General features: G+C 34.9%; 1 protein-coding gene across 1 annotated transcript in view; it reads left to right on the plus strand.

The window, feature by feature from the left end:
• LOC150079810 (uncharacterized) overlaps positions 1–13,034 on the plus strand; it is a 66,656-nt gene that overhangs the window by 272 nt on the left and 53,350 nt on the right. Inside the window, exon 2 of the mRNA XM_090383240.1 lies at positions 8,231–8,944. Coding sequence (XP_090239366.1) covers positions 8,243–8,944 — 702 coding nt within the window. The 5' untranslated portion in view covers positions 8,231–8,242. The remainder of the gene's footprint in view (positions 1–8,230; positions 8,945–13,034) is intronic.

Genomic DNA, 13,034 nt, shown 5'->3' on the forward strand with positions numbered 1-13,034 from the left:
CAACGGCGTGGTCAGTTATTCAAAATCTGACAAGCTCGCGCTAGTCTAGCCGATCCGGTGGTAGCCCACCCCTGCATTTATCTTTGAGTTATTATTATTGTTACTAGCCATATAGTGCAAGGAAGCCTGAGGCTTATGCTGCACCAGCTAAAAAAAATTTCCGCGTTACTTTAAGAGAGAGTCAGAAGTAGACTGGAATTACTAAGAAAGAGAAGAATGATGATATCCAGCTCAGGACCCTGGATGTGCCCAAGCTCATACTCGTCAGATATGAGCCCCTGGAGTTGAAGTTGCTTAGCAAAATCAAACTTAAGAGCGAGTAATATCATATGGAGGATGAGCATGCTGACAACTTTGACAAAAATCTTGTAAATGCTTAGTTTTTTGAAAAAAATAAATGTCAGATGTTACTGAAGAGGCATAACCTTTTTAGTTCATATTATTTATTTTAATTAATTGCTTTTGGTGACAACTTGTAAAAGTTATGGAATGTCAAGAGTGAATGCTATTATTATTAAATCAAAAGCTCAATGGACTTCTAAAGGCTTTTGATTAGTAATAGCGTAATCAGAGATATCACCATTTAAATTACTTTAAAAAATAATAATTTTTTTAAAGTAATTTAAATGGTCATTATTCTGGTAGTTCTTTAAGAAGCCAAGGTGTATCTTGCTTCTAACTCTTCAGTTTCCTAGTTTATAAAACTCATAAAATATTTTAATAATAGAAGTGAGGCAGATCTTGCACAATATTTAATTACAGTTTTCCTGCTGTTATAAGACTATAAACCAAGCCAACAAGAGTGGCAAGCAGATAAGTACTAATTTTGTTCCTAAACTTATGACTTTTATATTAAGTTCACACTTAATTTGTGCAGCCTTAAAACATCTGTGGAAAAAGTCTACTGCTATAATACTTAATATAAAAAAACAAAAATAAAATAAAATAAAATAAAAATAATTCAGTTCACAGTCAAAGAATTAAGACATTTCCTTTCACTTTTTAAAAGTTGATTAGTAGAGTACTTCCCATGAGCCGTGTGCAAGTGGATTTATAAAACGGTTGGCATGCCTCTGTGACTGACAGTTCTGAATAGCGTTTCTTTTATAGTGTACAGCTATGCACGACTATTTTGCATGTGCTGTCAACTGCTATTTGCTATGCACAAGTCAGAAAATGTAATACTGTGATGTTAGTTCTATTTAGTACTTACGAGTATAGTACACCAACTATTCTAAGTCATTCCATTCTAAGTTCACCGAATATTCTGCAATTTTTTTTTATGGGAACTTCATTTAGGCATACACTAACAATCACAGGACAAGTTATACATTTTCAAATGGTATTATTAGCATTCATTGTACTTTGTGATTTAATTTACAGTACTTTACTGATTATATTCATAAAGTTCAGTATATTTAAATTCCTTGTATTTTAGTGTTGTATATTATTTCTGTTGAAATTGACATTTAGCAAATTATTTTTTACAGATATTCCTGCCAAACCTCACATTTGAAGCAAAAAAAATACTTGTAGTGCTTTTAAGGGATAGTGACTTAATAAAATGAGACGTGTATCACACATAGATATATTTGTTGAAAGAATAATAATTGACAGATTCTTGACCAGAAATTGTTCAATAAATATCTAAGCAAATGCTGGTGCTGACAGATCAAGGTGGGGGGCATGGTGAGGGTAGAGAAAAAAAAGTAGATTGGAAGGTGGATTACTTAAAACGACAAATGAAACATAGGTCTTTCTATGTTTCATTTGTCGTTTTATACAGATACAGATCTCTCTTATGAAAATGCTGAGTTTTGTATTTCAGATAGTATTAGCCATATAGTGCAAGGATGCCACAGGCTTTTGCTGAATCAGCCAAAAATAAAATAATTATAATAATTGTTATTTTTATAAAGCTGACACAGTTGTAAGTTGTGTTCAGCTCTTAAATTTACAGCTTATGTAATAGTGCTTCAACAACAACAGCAGCTTTTTTAATTCAAAAGCTAGATTCAGAACTTAAAAAATTAATTTCTTCTGATGGTGTTTTAGTTATGCTTGGTATACATAACAGTGTGGTGACATGTTTATTCCAAATTTGATAGCAGCATTATGTAGCTTGCAAAGATCTTGGTATTGATGATGTAGCTTGCAAAGATCTTGTTATTGATGATGCTTGAAAAGATATTTGATGATGCTTGAAAAGATATTTTATTAGTGAAGGATACGGAAACGTTACTATAAACTTTGTATACATTTATTAGTAGATCAACAGCTTGAAATGGAATATTTAAGGAAATGACTGGTAGTACCAATTGTAACATGGTTTTATTTAAACTTCCCGTGAGTTGTATAATGGAAGTATCTGTCAGGACAAATGTGTTTTGAGTTTGAGCATTGCTGAGAAACTGATGTTCTTTATTTTATTAAACAAGGGGCAAATGATTCTTTCTTTTTTTTTAGCTGTTGCTGTGTGAGCTCTGCTTTCTTGTATCACATTACCAGTACTAATATTAACTAACAATTAAAAAGAATGGGAAACCCCAAGTTTCATAATTTTTATTCTTTTGGTTTCTACTGTAGTATTAGTAGTGGAAAATGACATAAGAAAGCGAGCTTATACAGCATTAGCCAAAAAAAAAAAAAAAAACCCACTTCTCATTTCACCTATGCATTCATTCCAATGATTTACCCAGTTCTTCCTTGAATTTATTTAAGCTATCAACTTCCACAACAACAGATGGAAGTTTGTTCCAGCAATCAACCACTCGCTGGCTAAGGAGATACTTCCATACATCTATTCTGCAACCATCCTTCCTTAATTTGAATTTGTACCCCCTCATATGCATAGTGTGAGTAAGAGGAAGACTTAGCTTGCTCAATTCATTCAAACTCTTAAACACCTCAATAAGATCACATTGAGGGTGCCTAGTCTCCAGATGTTGCAGTTTGCAGATTTGAAGCTTTTTTTGGTAAGATCACCCTTTTGTTCCACTCAACAATTTTGTTTCCCTTCTCTGTACTTGTTCCAGCAGCTCTATGTGCATCCTAAAATGAGGCCTCCAGACCTGTGTGCAATCCTGAAGATGTGGCCTGAATAACAATGGGAGAATTATTTATGGTAAACTTCAATCAGTATCTGTGAGTGGTCTTGGATGGACAGGGATAATATGTTGAATATTTTTTTGATTAATGCACCAAACTCACCAATGCCAGTGCAATACATCAAAAAATATAGGCATTCAAAACTGTTCTGTTTTTTTGTAGATGGCTTTGTATTTGTATATAGAAGCTGACATACTTTGCAGTCTTTTGGTTTGTTTATCTCCACTTTCACCTTCCATTTGTTTTGCACTAACTTGCACCACACATACTGCTGGCATTATGTCAGTTCCGAATCTCAAATGAATCAAATTCATTCCTTTGGGTGACATTAAGTTTCTATTAGCGCTTCATGTTATTGTTAGTTTTCCTTTGCTATAATAGGAGCAATTTTTTTTCAAACTTGTTCATTTTATTAAGCACACTCGTAACATTGCTATAAACACAGCTCACCTCCCTTAAGAAAGCTAAACATTCTTAATTTATTTACTCTCTTATATGTCCTTAAAGTTATTTATGCTTTATGCCTTGTTCATTAGAATCGTCACTACTCACATCTTCCTGTGTCAGAAAGCTCAGGCCCTTGTGGGTAGCACAGTTGGTGTAATTAATCACCATCCTCCCCACACTGGGCGGAGGAGAACTGAGTTTGAATCCAGTCAGTAATGTGAGGAAATTTTATGGGCTTTTTTTTAACGTGGCTGAGTTAGTCGGTTTCAGATGAGGGTAGTATGGTCTTTTGACCTCATGGAAACTCTGGTATTTTGTCTGCAAATAGCAAATTGACCACTGAACACATGCAATTTACAGACATTATATGTCTATAAATTTGCCATATTAGACAAAATATGCCATAAGTTGCTTATGCACCTAAAACCCTACAACGGCCAGCTAGCCAACCAACCAATCAGAAGGTGCTCTTAAGAATTCTTGTGTATGCAACTGTTATTTTTATCTGTTGATTGGTAAAATGCATATATACATTCTCTCTGATCCCCCTCCTCCCCCGACTAGCAGTTTTCTTTATCCGAAGGCTTCAATGACTGCATTCCCTTGCACCACCTTTTTTCTAACATACCAAAATTATTTATATTGCTTTTGCAAAAATTATTTCCTTTACCTATTAGGCTGGGACTTGCTAATAATTTCTCCATAAGTCTTTTGCAGTCCTTCATGCCTTGAATTAATTTTTAAGGCTTACAGCATACAGATTTGTTGAAAGCTTTACAAATTGTTTTTGTCTGCAATTCAATCCAGGCAGACACAAATACAATCTGGTCTAACTCGTGACATTTTTTTCAGAATGCTCCATACTTATTCACCAAATCATCAATTTGTTTACAGTTAATATCATTAGTCTGTATTATCCTGAGTGTGCAGATATAGTTTGACCATTTAGAAAAAAAAGTTGTGCAGTTGCACATGAGGAGATACAACATTGGAATTTTAGGGGCATTCTGTAACAGTGGCAGGAAAAAAGGCCATACATTTATGTACAGAATACAAACTGAAAATAAATAAACGTTCTCACTCAGCTTATTTGTAATGCACCTTCTTGGGCAATGTCTTTTAAATAAGACATGCCACAGAGCTCTTTTCTAAGTGGTCAAGCTTTAATATCGGTACTTTCTTGTTGTGAAGGGTAATTAATGTTTGGGGTGAGATATGATCAACCTGAGATATATTCCTTGATCTTAGCTAACCTGCAGGGTAAGTGTTCCAGATTCTAGTTTGCATTGTCTCAGATTTTCTTTGATTGTAGGCTGGACAGTTGGTGTGAATTGGTCTTCAGTTATCTGTGGCTGTCTGCAGGAGGTAGGTCTGGGTTGAAGACTGGTTGAAATGGAATCTTTCTGGTTATTATATTATAACCATTTAGAATGTGACTGGACTTGTCGGGTGGCTGCTGTTAGTGCTAATCAGTTATAAGGCTGATTGTTGTGGAGGTCTTGGTAGATTGTTGGATTCCCTGCGGGACCAAAGAGTAATTTACCAAGTGGGAAATTTGATAAAGTTAATTCAAATTCATTAGCTTATGTGGCCTTACGTAAAAAAAAAAAAAGTTTCTGAGATCATCAACCAAGACTTCCACCAGAATGAGAGATGGGAGAGGTTGCCTGTGCTGAGTTCCTTTTTAAGACCATAAAAATGCAAAGGATTAATTAAATTTCTATGCTCCCTGAAGTGGCATTTGAGGAATTAGTTGGTGAAAAGTAATGACTTTCTTGAAGTTTCACTTTTCGTAATTTTGGAAAGGCCCAAAATAGCATTAGCTGTTTTGTAATTTTTATGAGAAAGTTCTTTCTTTTCATAAAGCCAAAAATAGGTTAGCTGTTTTATAATTTTCAAGGTCCAACTTCACTTACCTGGCAGTTCACATGGAACAACTTCATTGTCACTGTTAGCGAATTGTCATTAGAGATCACTTGCTATCAACAAGACCCGAAATAAGATTTATAGCAATAAATGGCAGATGTTGAACTTGGTTTTCATTGTTTGTGAAGACAAAATTCATTCTACTGTGACTAGGGCTTACAATACCGGTCAAAAACTTAATACCGGTATTTCAGTATTTTTAATTTATGAAACCAAAAAGAATACTGGTATTAATACCAGTATTCCAAAAAGAAACATTTTTCTTAATAAATTTTGAGGACAATTAGGTGCAATAAAGTAAGGAAAAAAAAAAAGTACTGTAATTACTTGAATTCAAGTTTTAAATAAACTTTTATTGCAATAATAAATGTTCTGAAAAAATTCATTAAAATACAGTTATTCTAAAAACAAAAAAATTACATGTTGTTACTGCAAAGTTTAGTTATGTTTAAGCATCCACACTACCTGTCCGAATAAAGTGAGCTCTTAAGAAACATAAGCAATCAATAGTATGATCGTTTAAAATGGATATAATTTTGGTACATACAGTACATATTTGTTTAGCGGCAGAAAATGCCCTTTCAGATTCTATTCTGGTACTATTGTACTGAGATAAACGTAGACAATCTTAGTCTATATTTTATAGGCTTTGAACTCTTTTAGCAAAAATAGTTAAGTATTTCATTAATTTCCGACTCAAGTTCGTCTTTTAAAATCTCATTGGAGTCTGGCTATTTCTTATTTTGGAAAGAACTTGCAGAACACTGATGTTCTGTTCCACGTTGGCCTTCCATGGTTGAATTATGTTCATCATTTTCTGAAGGAGAAAGACATTTTATTAAGTGAAGCATAATTTCACTATAATATCTTTACTGAGTCTGGGAGAGAACAAGAACAAAAAGTGTGGAGATAAGGAATTCTTCACATATATAAATGCAAATAAGAGAAGGACAAATTAGATTGGACCCTTATTCAATGGACATGGGATAGTATTAGATAACATAACTGTAGTTCGAGATAAACTCAACAGTTACTTTGCATCGATATTTACATAAAAAAAAAAAAAACCTTTGTGTCAATGAGATATTATGGAAGTGAAGTTGAAAAAATGTAATTAATGATGTTGAAATTTCAAATGATTATTTAATGAGAACTTTCATGCCTACAGGTGAGTTGATGGCATATACCGTATAATCTTAAAGGAGGCGGCAAGTGAGTGCATTGAACCATTAAGGCTGGACTCAGGAGAGATTCCTTTGGATTGGTGTAAATTGGAACATAAAGGCGGTTCTAGGAGTGTTACGGTAAATTACCGACCAGCCAGTCTAACTTCAGTAGCAGGGAAAATCAAGGGTGAAATTCAGGATCATTTAGATGGAAATGGAATTCTGTAGGATACACAGCATGGTTTTGTAATGGGAAAATCATGTTTAACAAATCTGGTTAGCCATTTTGACAGGTCACTCATGAGCTGGATTTAGGGAATAATTTCAACATTGTTTATTTGGATTTCAGCAAAGCATTTGACTCAGTCCCAAATGAGTGGTTACTTTATAAATCATAGGGAAAATCCTTAGATGGATAGCATGATGGCTTGAGGGCGCCCTGCAGAGAGTTGTGATAAATGGTTATTCCTCAGATTGGGTTAATATAAGAAGTGGGGTTTTCCCAGGATCAGTATTGGGACCACTGTTGTTTTTGATTATCTTAAATGACATCTATGAAGGGATGGAGGGTGTGATGTCTAAACTTGCAGATTATGTAAAGATCAGTAGAGTAGTTAACGATCGCTGCCAAGCAGAGCTTCTTCATAGTGACCCAGATAGACTTTCGGGATGGTCAGAAAAGTGGCAGCTATGCTTTAATTCAGCAAAATGCAAGGGGAACAGCAACCCCAAAATAACTTATACACTTGGTGGAGTTGAACGAAAGTCACTAGTGGAGGAATGGGACTTGGGAGTTATGATACGGTCAGACATGAAGTTGTCTGAGAATTGTGGACAGGTTGCAATGTAGCACGGTGTTCTATCGATGATTTATCAAACATTTGCTAGTAGAGATAATGACGTCATAATCACATAAAGGTGATTTTATAACCTTTGTGATTAAATTATAAGCTAATTATTTTTTTAAAATTAGTACTGAAAAACTGGTATTTTTTTGTATCAATGCCGGTATGAAATATCAATATTTCAATACTATACCGGAAAAAAATTACCGGGATCCCGGTATTGTAAGCCCTAGCTGTGACTATTAAGACCATTGTATCTACAGGGCAACTTAAATCTTGCCAACCAAAATGAACACAAAGAGAAGGCAAGAAAGCCCTACTCTAGTTATTCTTATTCCTTTTATAGTTTTTTTTTTTTTTTTTTGTAAAGCCAATAGTTATTTTTCTTTCATAGTCTTACCCTTTGTCACTGAAGAGGGTTGAACCTGTCTGCCACTACTCATTCAATATGTAGTTCTGTGTAATGTTTTTTAGAATTCTTTTTTATTAGTTTTATTTTATTTTATTTTTTGACAGGAGATGCTATATAAGTTTTGTATTATTCTGGGTATTTGGTGTTTTGAAAAGTTTTAGATGATATGTGAACAAAAAAAAAAAAGGTTGACTAGAACTGCTCAAAATTAATTGGATTTTAGATACATCAATAGTTTGTTCTGAACAGATTTAATTTGATAAATGAATCATGTTGTCTGATTTATTGTGATTTATTAACAGTTTTTGCCTTTTTGTTATTGTTAGAACTCATTCAGGATGACCAGTAAAACTCCCGCATCTGTCTTAAATGAGGAAGACTATGTGATATCTTCTGTAAAACAATCAAAGAAGTCAGTGTCACCTGTAAGTGATGAAAATCTTTCTCCCAACAAAGTATTTTCAAGTCATATGTTATACCCTTGTGAAGACAATGGAGATTTTAATTATCAGAATATTGTGAATCAAAATGGTGGAAGCCAGTATAGTGTGTCTGGTCACAGTGATTCAACTTTTAGAACTCCAGCAAATAGAATTCCACTCCAAAATATTTATCAGTTTTCTGATAGCTATCAGTCTTGGTCTTCAAAAAGTGTTGAAATTAGGAGATCAGGAACTCTGGGTTCACATTTACTTTTAAGTTCCAAAGATAGCAACTCATCTGGGCGAATTTCAAGTAGTAATTCCTTACCTCAAACATCAGCTCCTGCTAAAGAAGCTGTCTTTATAGCACCCAGTAACTATGAAATTGCAAATGAAGGTGCTGGATTAGCCTCAGATAATAATGCCACATCTACTTCTGTTTGTAGCATTCTAAAACCACCTACTAATTCTTCTCTGAATTCCTCTCCTTCATTTTCTGATATGAAGATAACAGTAGACCTTCAGCAAGAGCAAATCCAATTATCAACTGAACAAAATGACAGTCCACTTACTCCTCAACTGTATACTTCTGAGAGACTTCATCCTGCATTGCCTAAGGTACGATAATGGATTTTGAATTATACTTATGGTTCTATAGTATAAATAATTAATATTTAGGCAGTAGTATTTAAGCATAATTCTGTATTATTTGTTGTATTTGAAGGAAACAAATTGTTGGTATTCCAGGTATGGTTGGTTATGGCACTGAATGGGTTAAAGCAAAACCTAGAGCTGGTGGGTGTGGGAGTAGGTCTTTTCTGGGACACTAGTTCAGCCATTTTATGAACCAGAATTGGGTAGCAACAATTTTCTTCTGTACTTATTTTTAGATAAACATCCAGATCATGTAGACATATATGATAGCAAAGACTTTAATGGCAATGAGAGTAGCATTCCTGCATGATACAGATTCTACTAGGTGTTCACAGGTATTCTTGGTGATGTTATTCCATTCTTGCTCAAGAATGATCGTGACCTATCAGTTTTATTATAAACAAATCTTGTTTCCTCTGCTAAACTGTAGATATAAGAATTTAATAAAATAAAACTGTATAAATAAATGTAAAATAAAGTATAAAAGTAATAAAACATATGTTAAATGTCGTAAGACATGTGCATAGAGTATAAAGGACTTGTAAAAGCAATAAAATAGCATAATACACGTTAGTAGTTTTCGAGGTGATGTTCAGATTTTTTGTTGCTGGGGCTAGCTTACTCATGGATATTTATCCCTGAGTAAGCTAGCAGAGATTCTTGATGAAAGTTATATCTTACGATTTTGCAGATCATGGCAAATTGTATATATTGTGGAATGCTTTGCATACCATTCCTTCACAGTTTTCACATATGGTGTTGTGGTATTGTTGCCTTGAATAGTTTTAAATTTCTTTTAATAACTTTTCTTCAGATCTGCATATTATTTTGAAACTGAGTGGTATTAAATCCAGAGTGATAGTTCATAAAGTACAGAACGCAATATGGGATCGACAGTTTTGAGCTGCTATGTAACAATAACACACTCTGACTTACAGTTGGAAACTGCATTTTGGGACACTATGGAAAGTAACTAAATTATGCCCTATGGCATGTATAATTTTATTAGTGAAAAAAACTACTTGTCATGTAGTAAAGGAAGCCATTTTTTATTAGTGTAAGTGCAATGTATTTTTATTTAATTAATTATTTACTTGCATTAATTACTCTTTGATCCTGTTGCCAGGTTCTGCAAGTGACACTTGGATTTTTAATAAATTTGTTGATCCTTGTCATCTGGTTTAAATGTTTTTGGTACAATTTACAAGGTCTTTGAAATCTTTTTTTGAGATATCCACCTCTTTACATGATACTCTACTGAATTAAACTATTTGTATTTTAATTTTTTAATTAGAATAGTTCAATTCACCAAGGTTGCAGACACCAGTATATTATGCCCTATATCTTACCCCACCGGTATATCTTACCTCTGTCCACATTTAAAGATCACTCAGACACAGTAAGCACAGTCAGTGTGAAGATGCACTTTTCTCACTTTTTATTTTGTGCGTTATAAGCTTTTCTAAGTAAAAGTATAATACATTTTTTGAAAGTGTATAAGTGTTCATCTTTTCTGAAAGTGTATGTATTTAAAGTGCATATATTTATATTCCACTTTAATCTATGGCCAAACTATGGCTTGTGAACCACTGAAACTCCCAGGGCAATATGGCTAAGGAAAATCCATATTATACAGGGTGTCTCAAAAATACATGGCATAACTTCAGGAATGAGTTCCTCATATGTAGACAATAAAAATATTTTATATCAACATAGTTCTGGAAATGCTTGGTTCCCAAGTCTCCTGCATCACAAGGTACTGACAGAATCTGGTGGTTTTCCATTCCGACCATGTACTCAAATCAGCAGCAAGCGGATATGCACTTTATGTTTGGCGGATGACAATGCTTTGGAGGCTTGTCATTTGTACCACGAAAGGTTCCCAGAACGAAGATGTCCAGACAGGAAAACATTTGAAGGTATCCATCGCTGCCTTTGTGAACATGGGACCTTTACACCTGGTGCTGCCGACAGAGGACGACCAAGATTTTGGATGTTGTGCATGCCACTCCTGGAATCAGCACACGCAGATTAGCAATGCAACTGGCTGTTCAACATTCGACTATTTTGAGAGTGTTGCAAGAACACCATCTGTATCCTTACCATCTGCAACAGGTACAGGCCTTGTCACCAGCAGATTAATATGCTAGGAATTTGGCATCGTGTTCGCGAGTCCATGAGACGTCGATGTGAGACCTGTATTCAGGCAGATGGACATTTTGAACAATTACTATGAGGTGATGTGAACAGTTAAGTGTCATAGACAGACCTTCAAAACTCGGAAACCAAGCATTTCCGGAACACTGTTGATATAAAATATTTTTATTGTCTACATATGAGGAACTCATTCCTGAAGTTATGCTGTGTATTTTTGAGACACCCTATATATACATTGGTGTTCAAAGAAAGTGCATCACCTAGGAATTTCACATTTCTAACCCTTTTCTGCAATGGTATGTTACATTAATGACTAACATCACAAATAAATAAATGAATAAATTTTCTGTTTATACTCTGGGATGACCAAACATTCAGAGGAGTTCACAAGATAGAGAGAATAAAAGAAACAGCACCATATTCAGCAGTCACGGGCTTGAACCCCGGTCACTCAAGGCACGTGTATTTATGCACCAGCGCGCCTGAGGCAAAGCTAAGGAATATTTTACAGGGCTTTCTAAATATTCCAAAATGAGCATTTGCAACTTTTATACAACAGTTTTGGTAAATATGACAATTATGGTTGAAATGTTATGAGAAGCCTCCAATTTGCTTCAGTTTATCATTTTAAATGGAAAACAAAATGAAAAGTTACAAGGTTTTTTTGGGGGCACCACCCCAGATGTGGGAACAATATTCCATGGTAGGGCGGATTTGTGATTTGTACAGAGTGAACAGCTGTTTGGAAGAAAACTAACGGCATGAGCGAAAGAGAAAACCAAGTTTTTTAGATGCAGAGGAAGCAATATTTTTAATGTGCTTGTGCCAAAAGAGATTAGAAGTCAGGGTAATCCCCAAAAGAGATATATCTCGGAGTGTCACCAAAGATAAGCATAGGAACAAAAGAATCCTTTTTGCGAGATATTAGACAGGACTGAGTTTTAGAAGAATTGAAATCAACTAAGTTGTCTTTGCCCCACTGGAGAATTACCTGGAGATCGGCATTTAAGGAATTGATAGCAGATATTCAAGAAGTTGAAGCCGATTGAGCAGGGCAAGGTTTCTCAAACTGGAAAGTGGAATGCAATGTGCTGTCATCAGCAAAACTATGGATATGATTCCGGTCAATGGAAGAAGGTCATTAATATACAAGAGGAAAAGAGTGGGGGAAAGAACTGAACCTTGGAGGACACCAGTATTAATGGAGAAGAAGTTAGAAGACAGAGAGTCATCTACCATCACCCTCAATGAGCGATCAGAGAGAAAAGTGGATAACTAATCACAAAAATACAGTTGGCAAACCATAAGATGAAAGCTTGTTTAGAAGACCATTGTGCCAAACACGATCAAAAACCTTTGATGTCGAGAGCAACTGCTTGTGTTTCACTGAACTTTTCAATTGAATTTGTCCATAAATCGGTAAAATATGCCAGAATATCACCAGTGAATCGATACTGATGGAATCCATACTGGCGATCGTTGATCAGACGGAGGATTTTTAGGTAGTTTAAGAGTTGGTGGTTAATTGATTTCTCCATTACTTAAGAAAGAGTAGAAGTAATTGCAATGGGACGATAAATGGATGGAAGGGATTTGTCACCCCTTTTAGGAACTTCCTGGATATGAGTAAATTTTCAAGCAGAAGGAAAAACACCTTTGGAATAAGAAAGTGAAAAAAGGCAGCAAAGAACAGGAGTAAGTTCAGGAGCACAGGTTTTGAGAACAAGTGGAGAAATACCATCAGGACCTGGAGCTTTCTTTGTATCAAGATTTGTCAAAGTCCTTCTGACATCCTTTTGACGGAAGACCGCAGGAAGCATTGAATGCCACGTGTTGGGAATGGTGGGAGGTGTTTTACCAAGATCATTAATACATGAGCTGGAAGAAAAATGGGATG

This window comes from Mastigoproctus giganteus, chromosome 10 (assembly GCF_048544385.1).
Source record: "Mastigoproctus giganteus isolate SK-2022 chromosome 10, ASM4854438v1, whole genome shotgun sequence".
In the NCBI taxonomy this organism is placed as follows: domain Eukaryota; kingdom Metazoa; phylum Arthropoda; class Arachnida; order Uropygi; family Thelyphonidae; genus Mastigoproctus; species Mastigoproctus giganteus.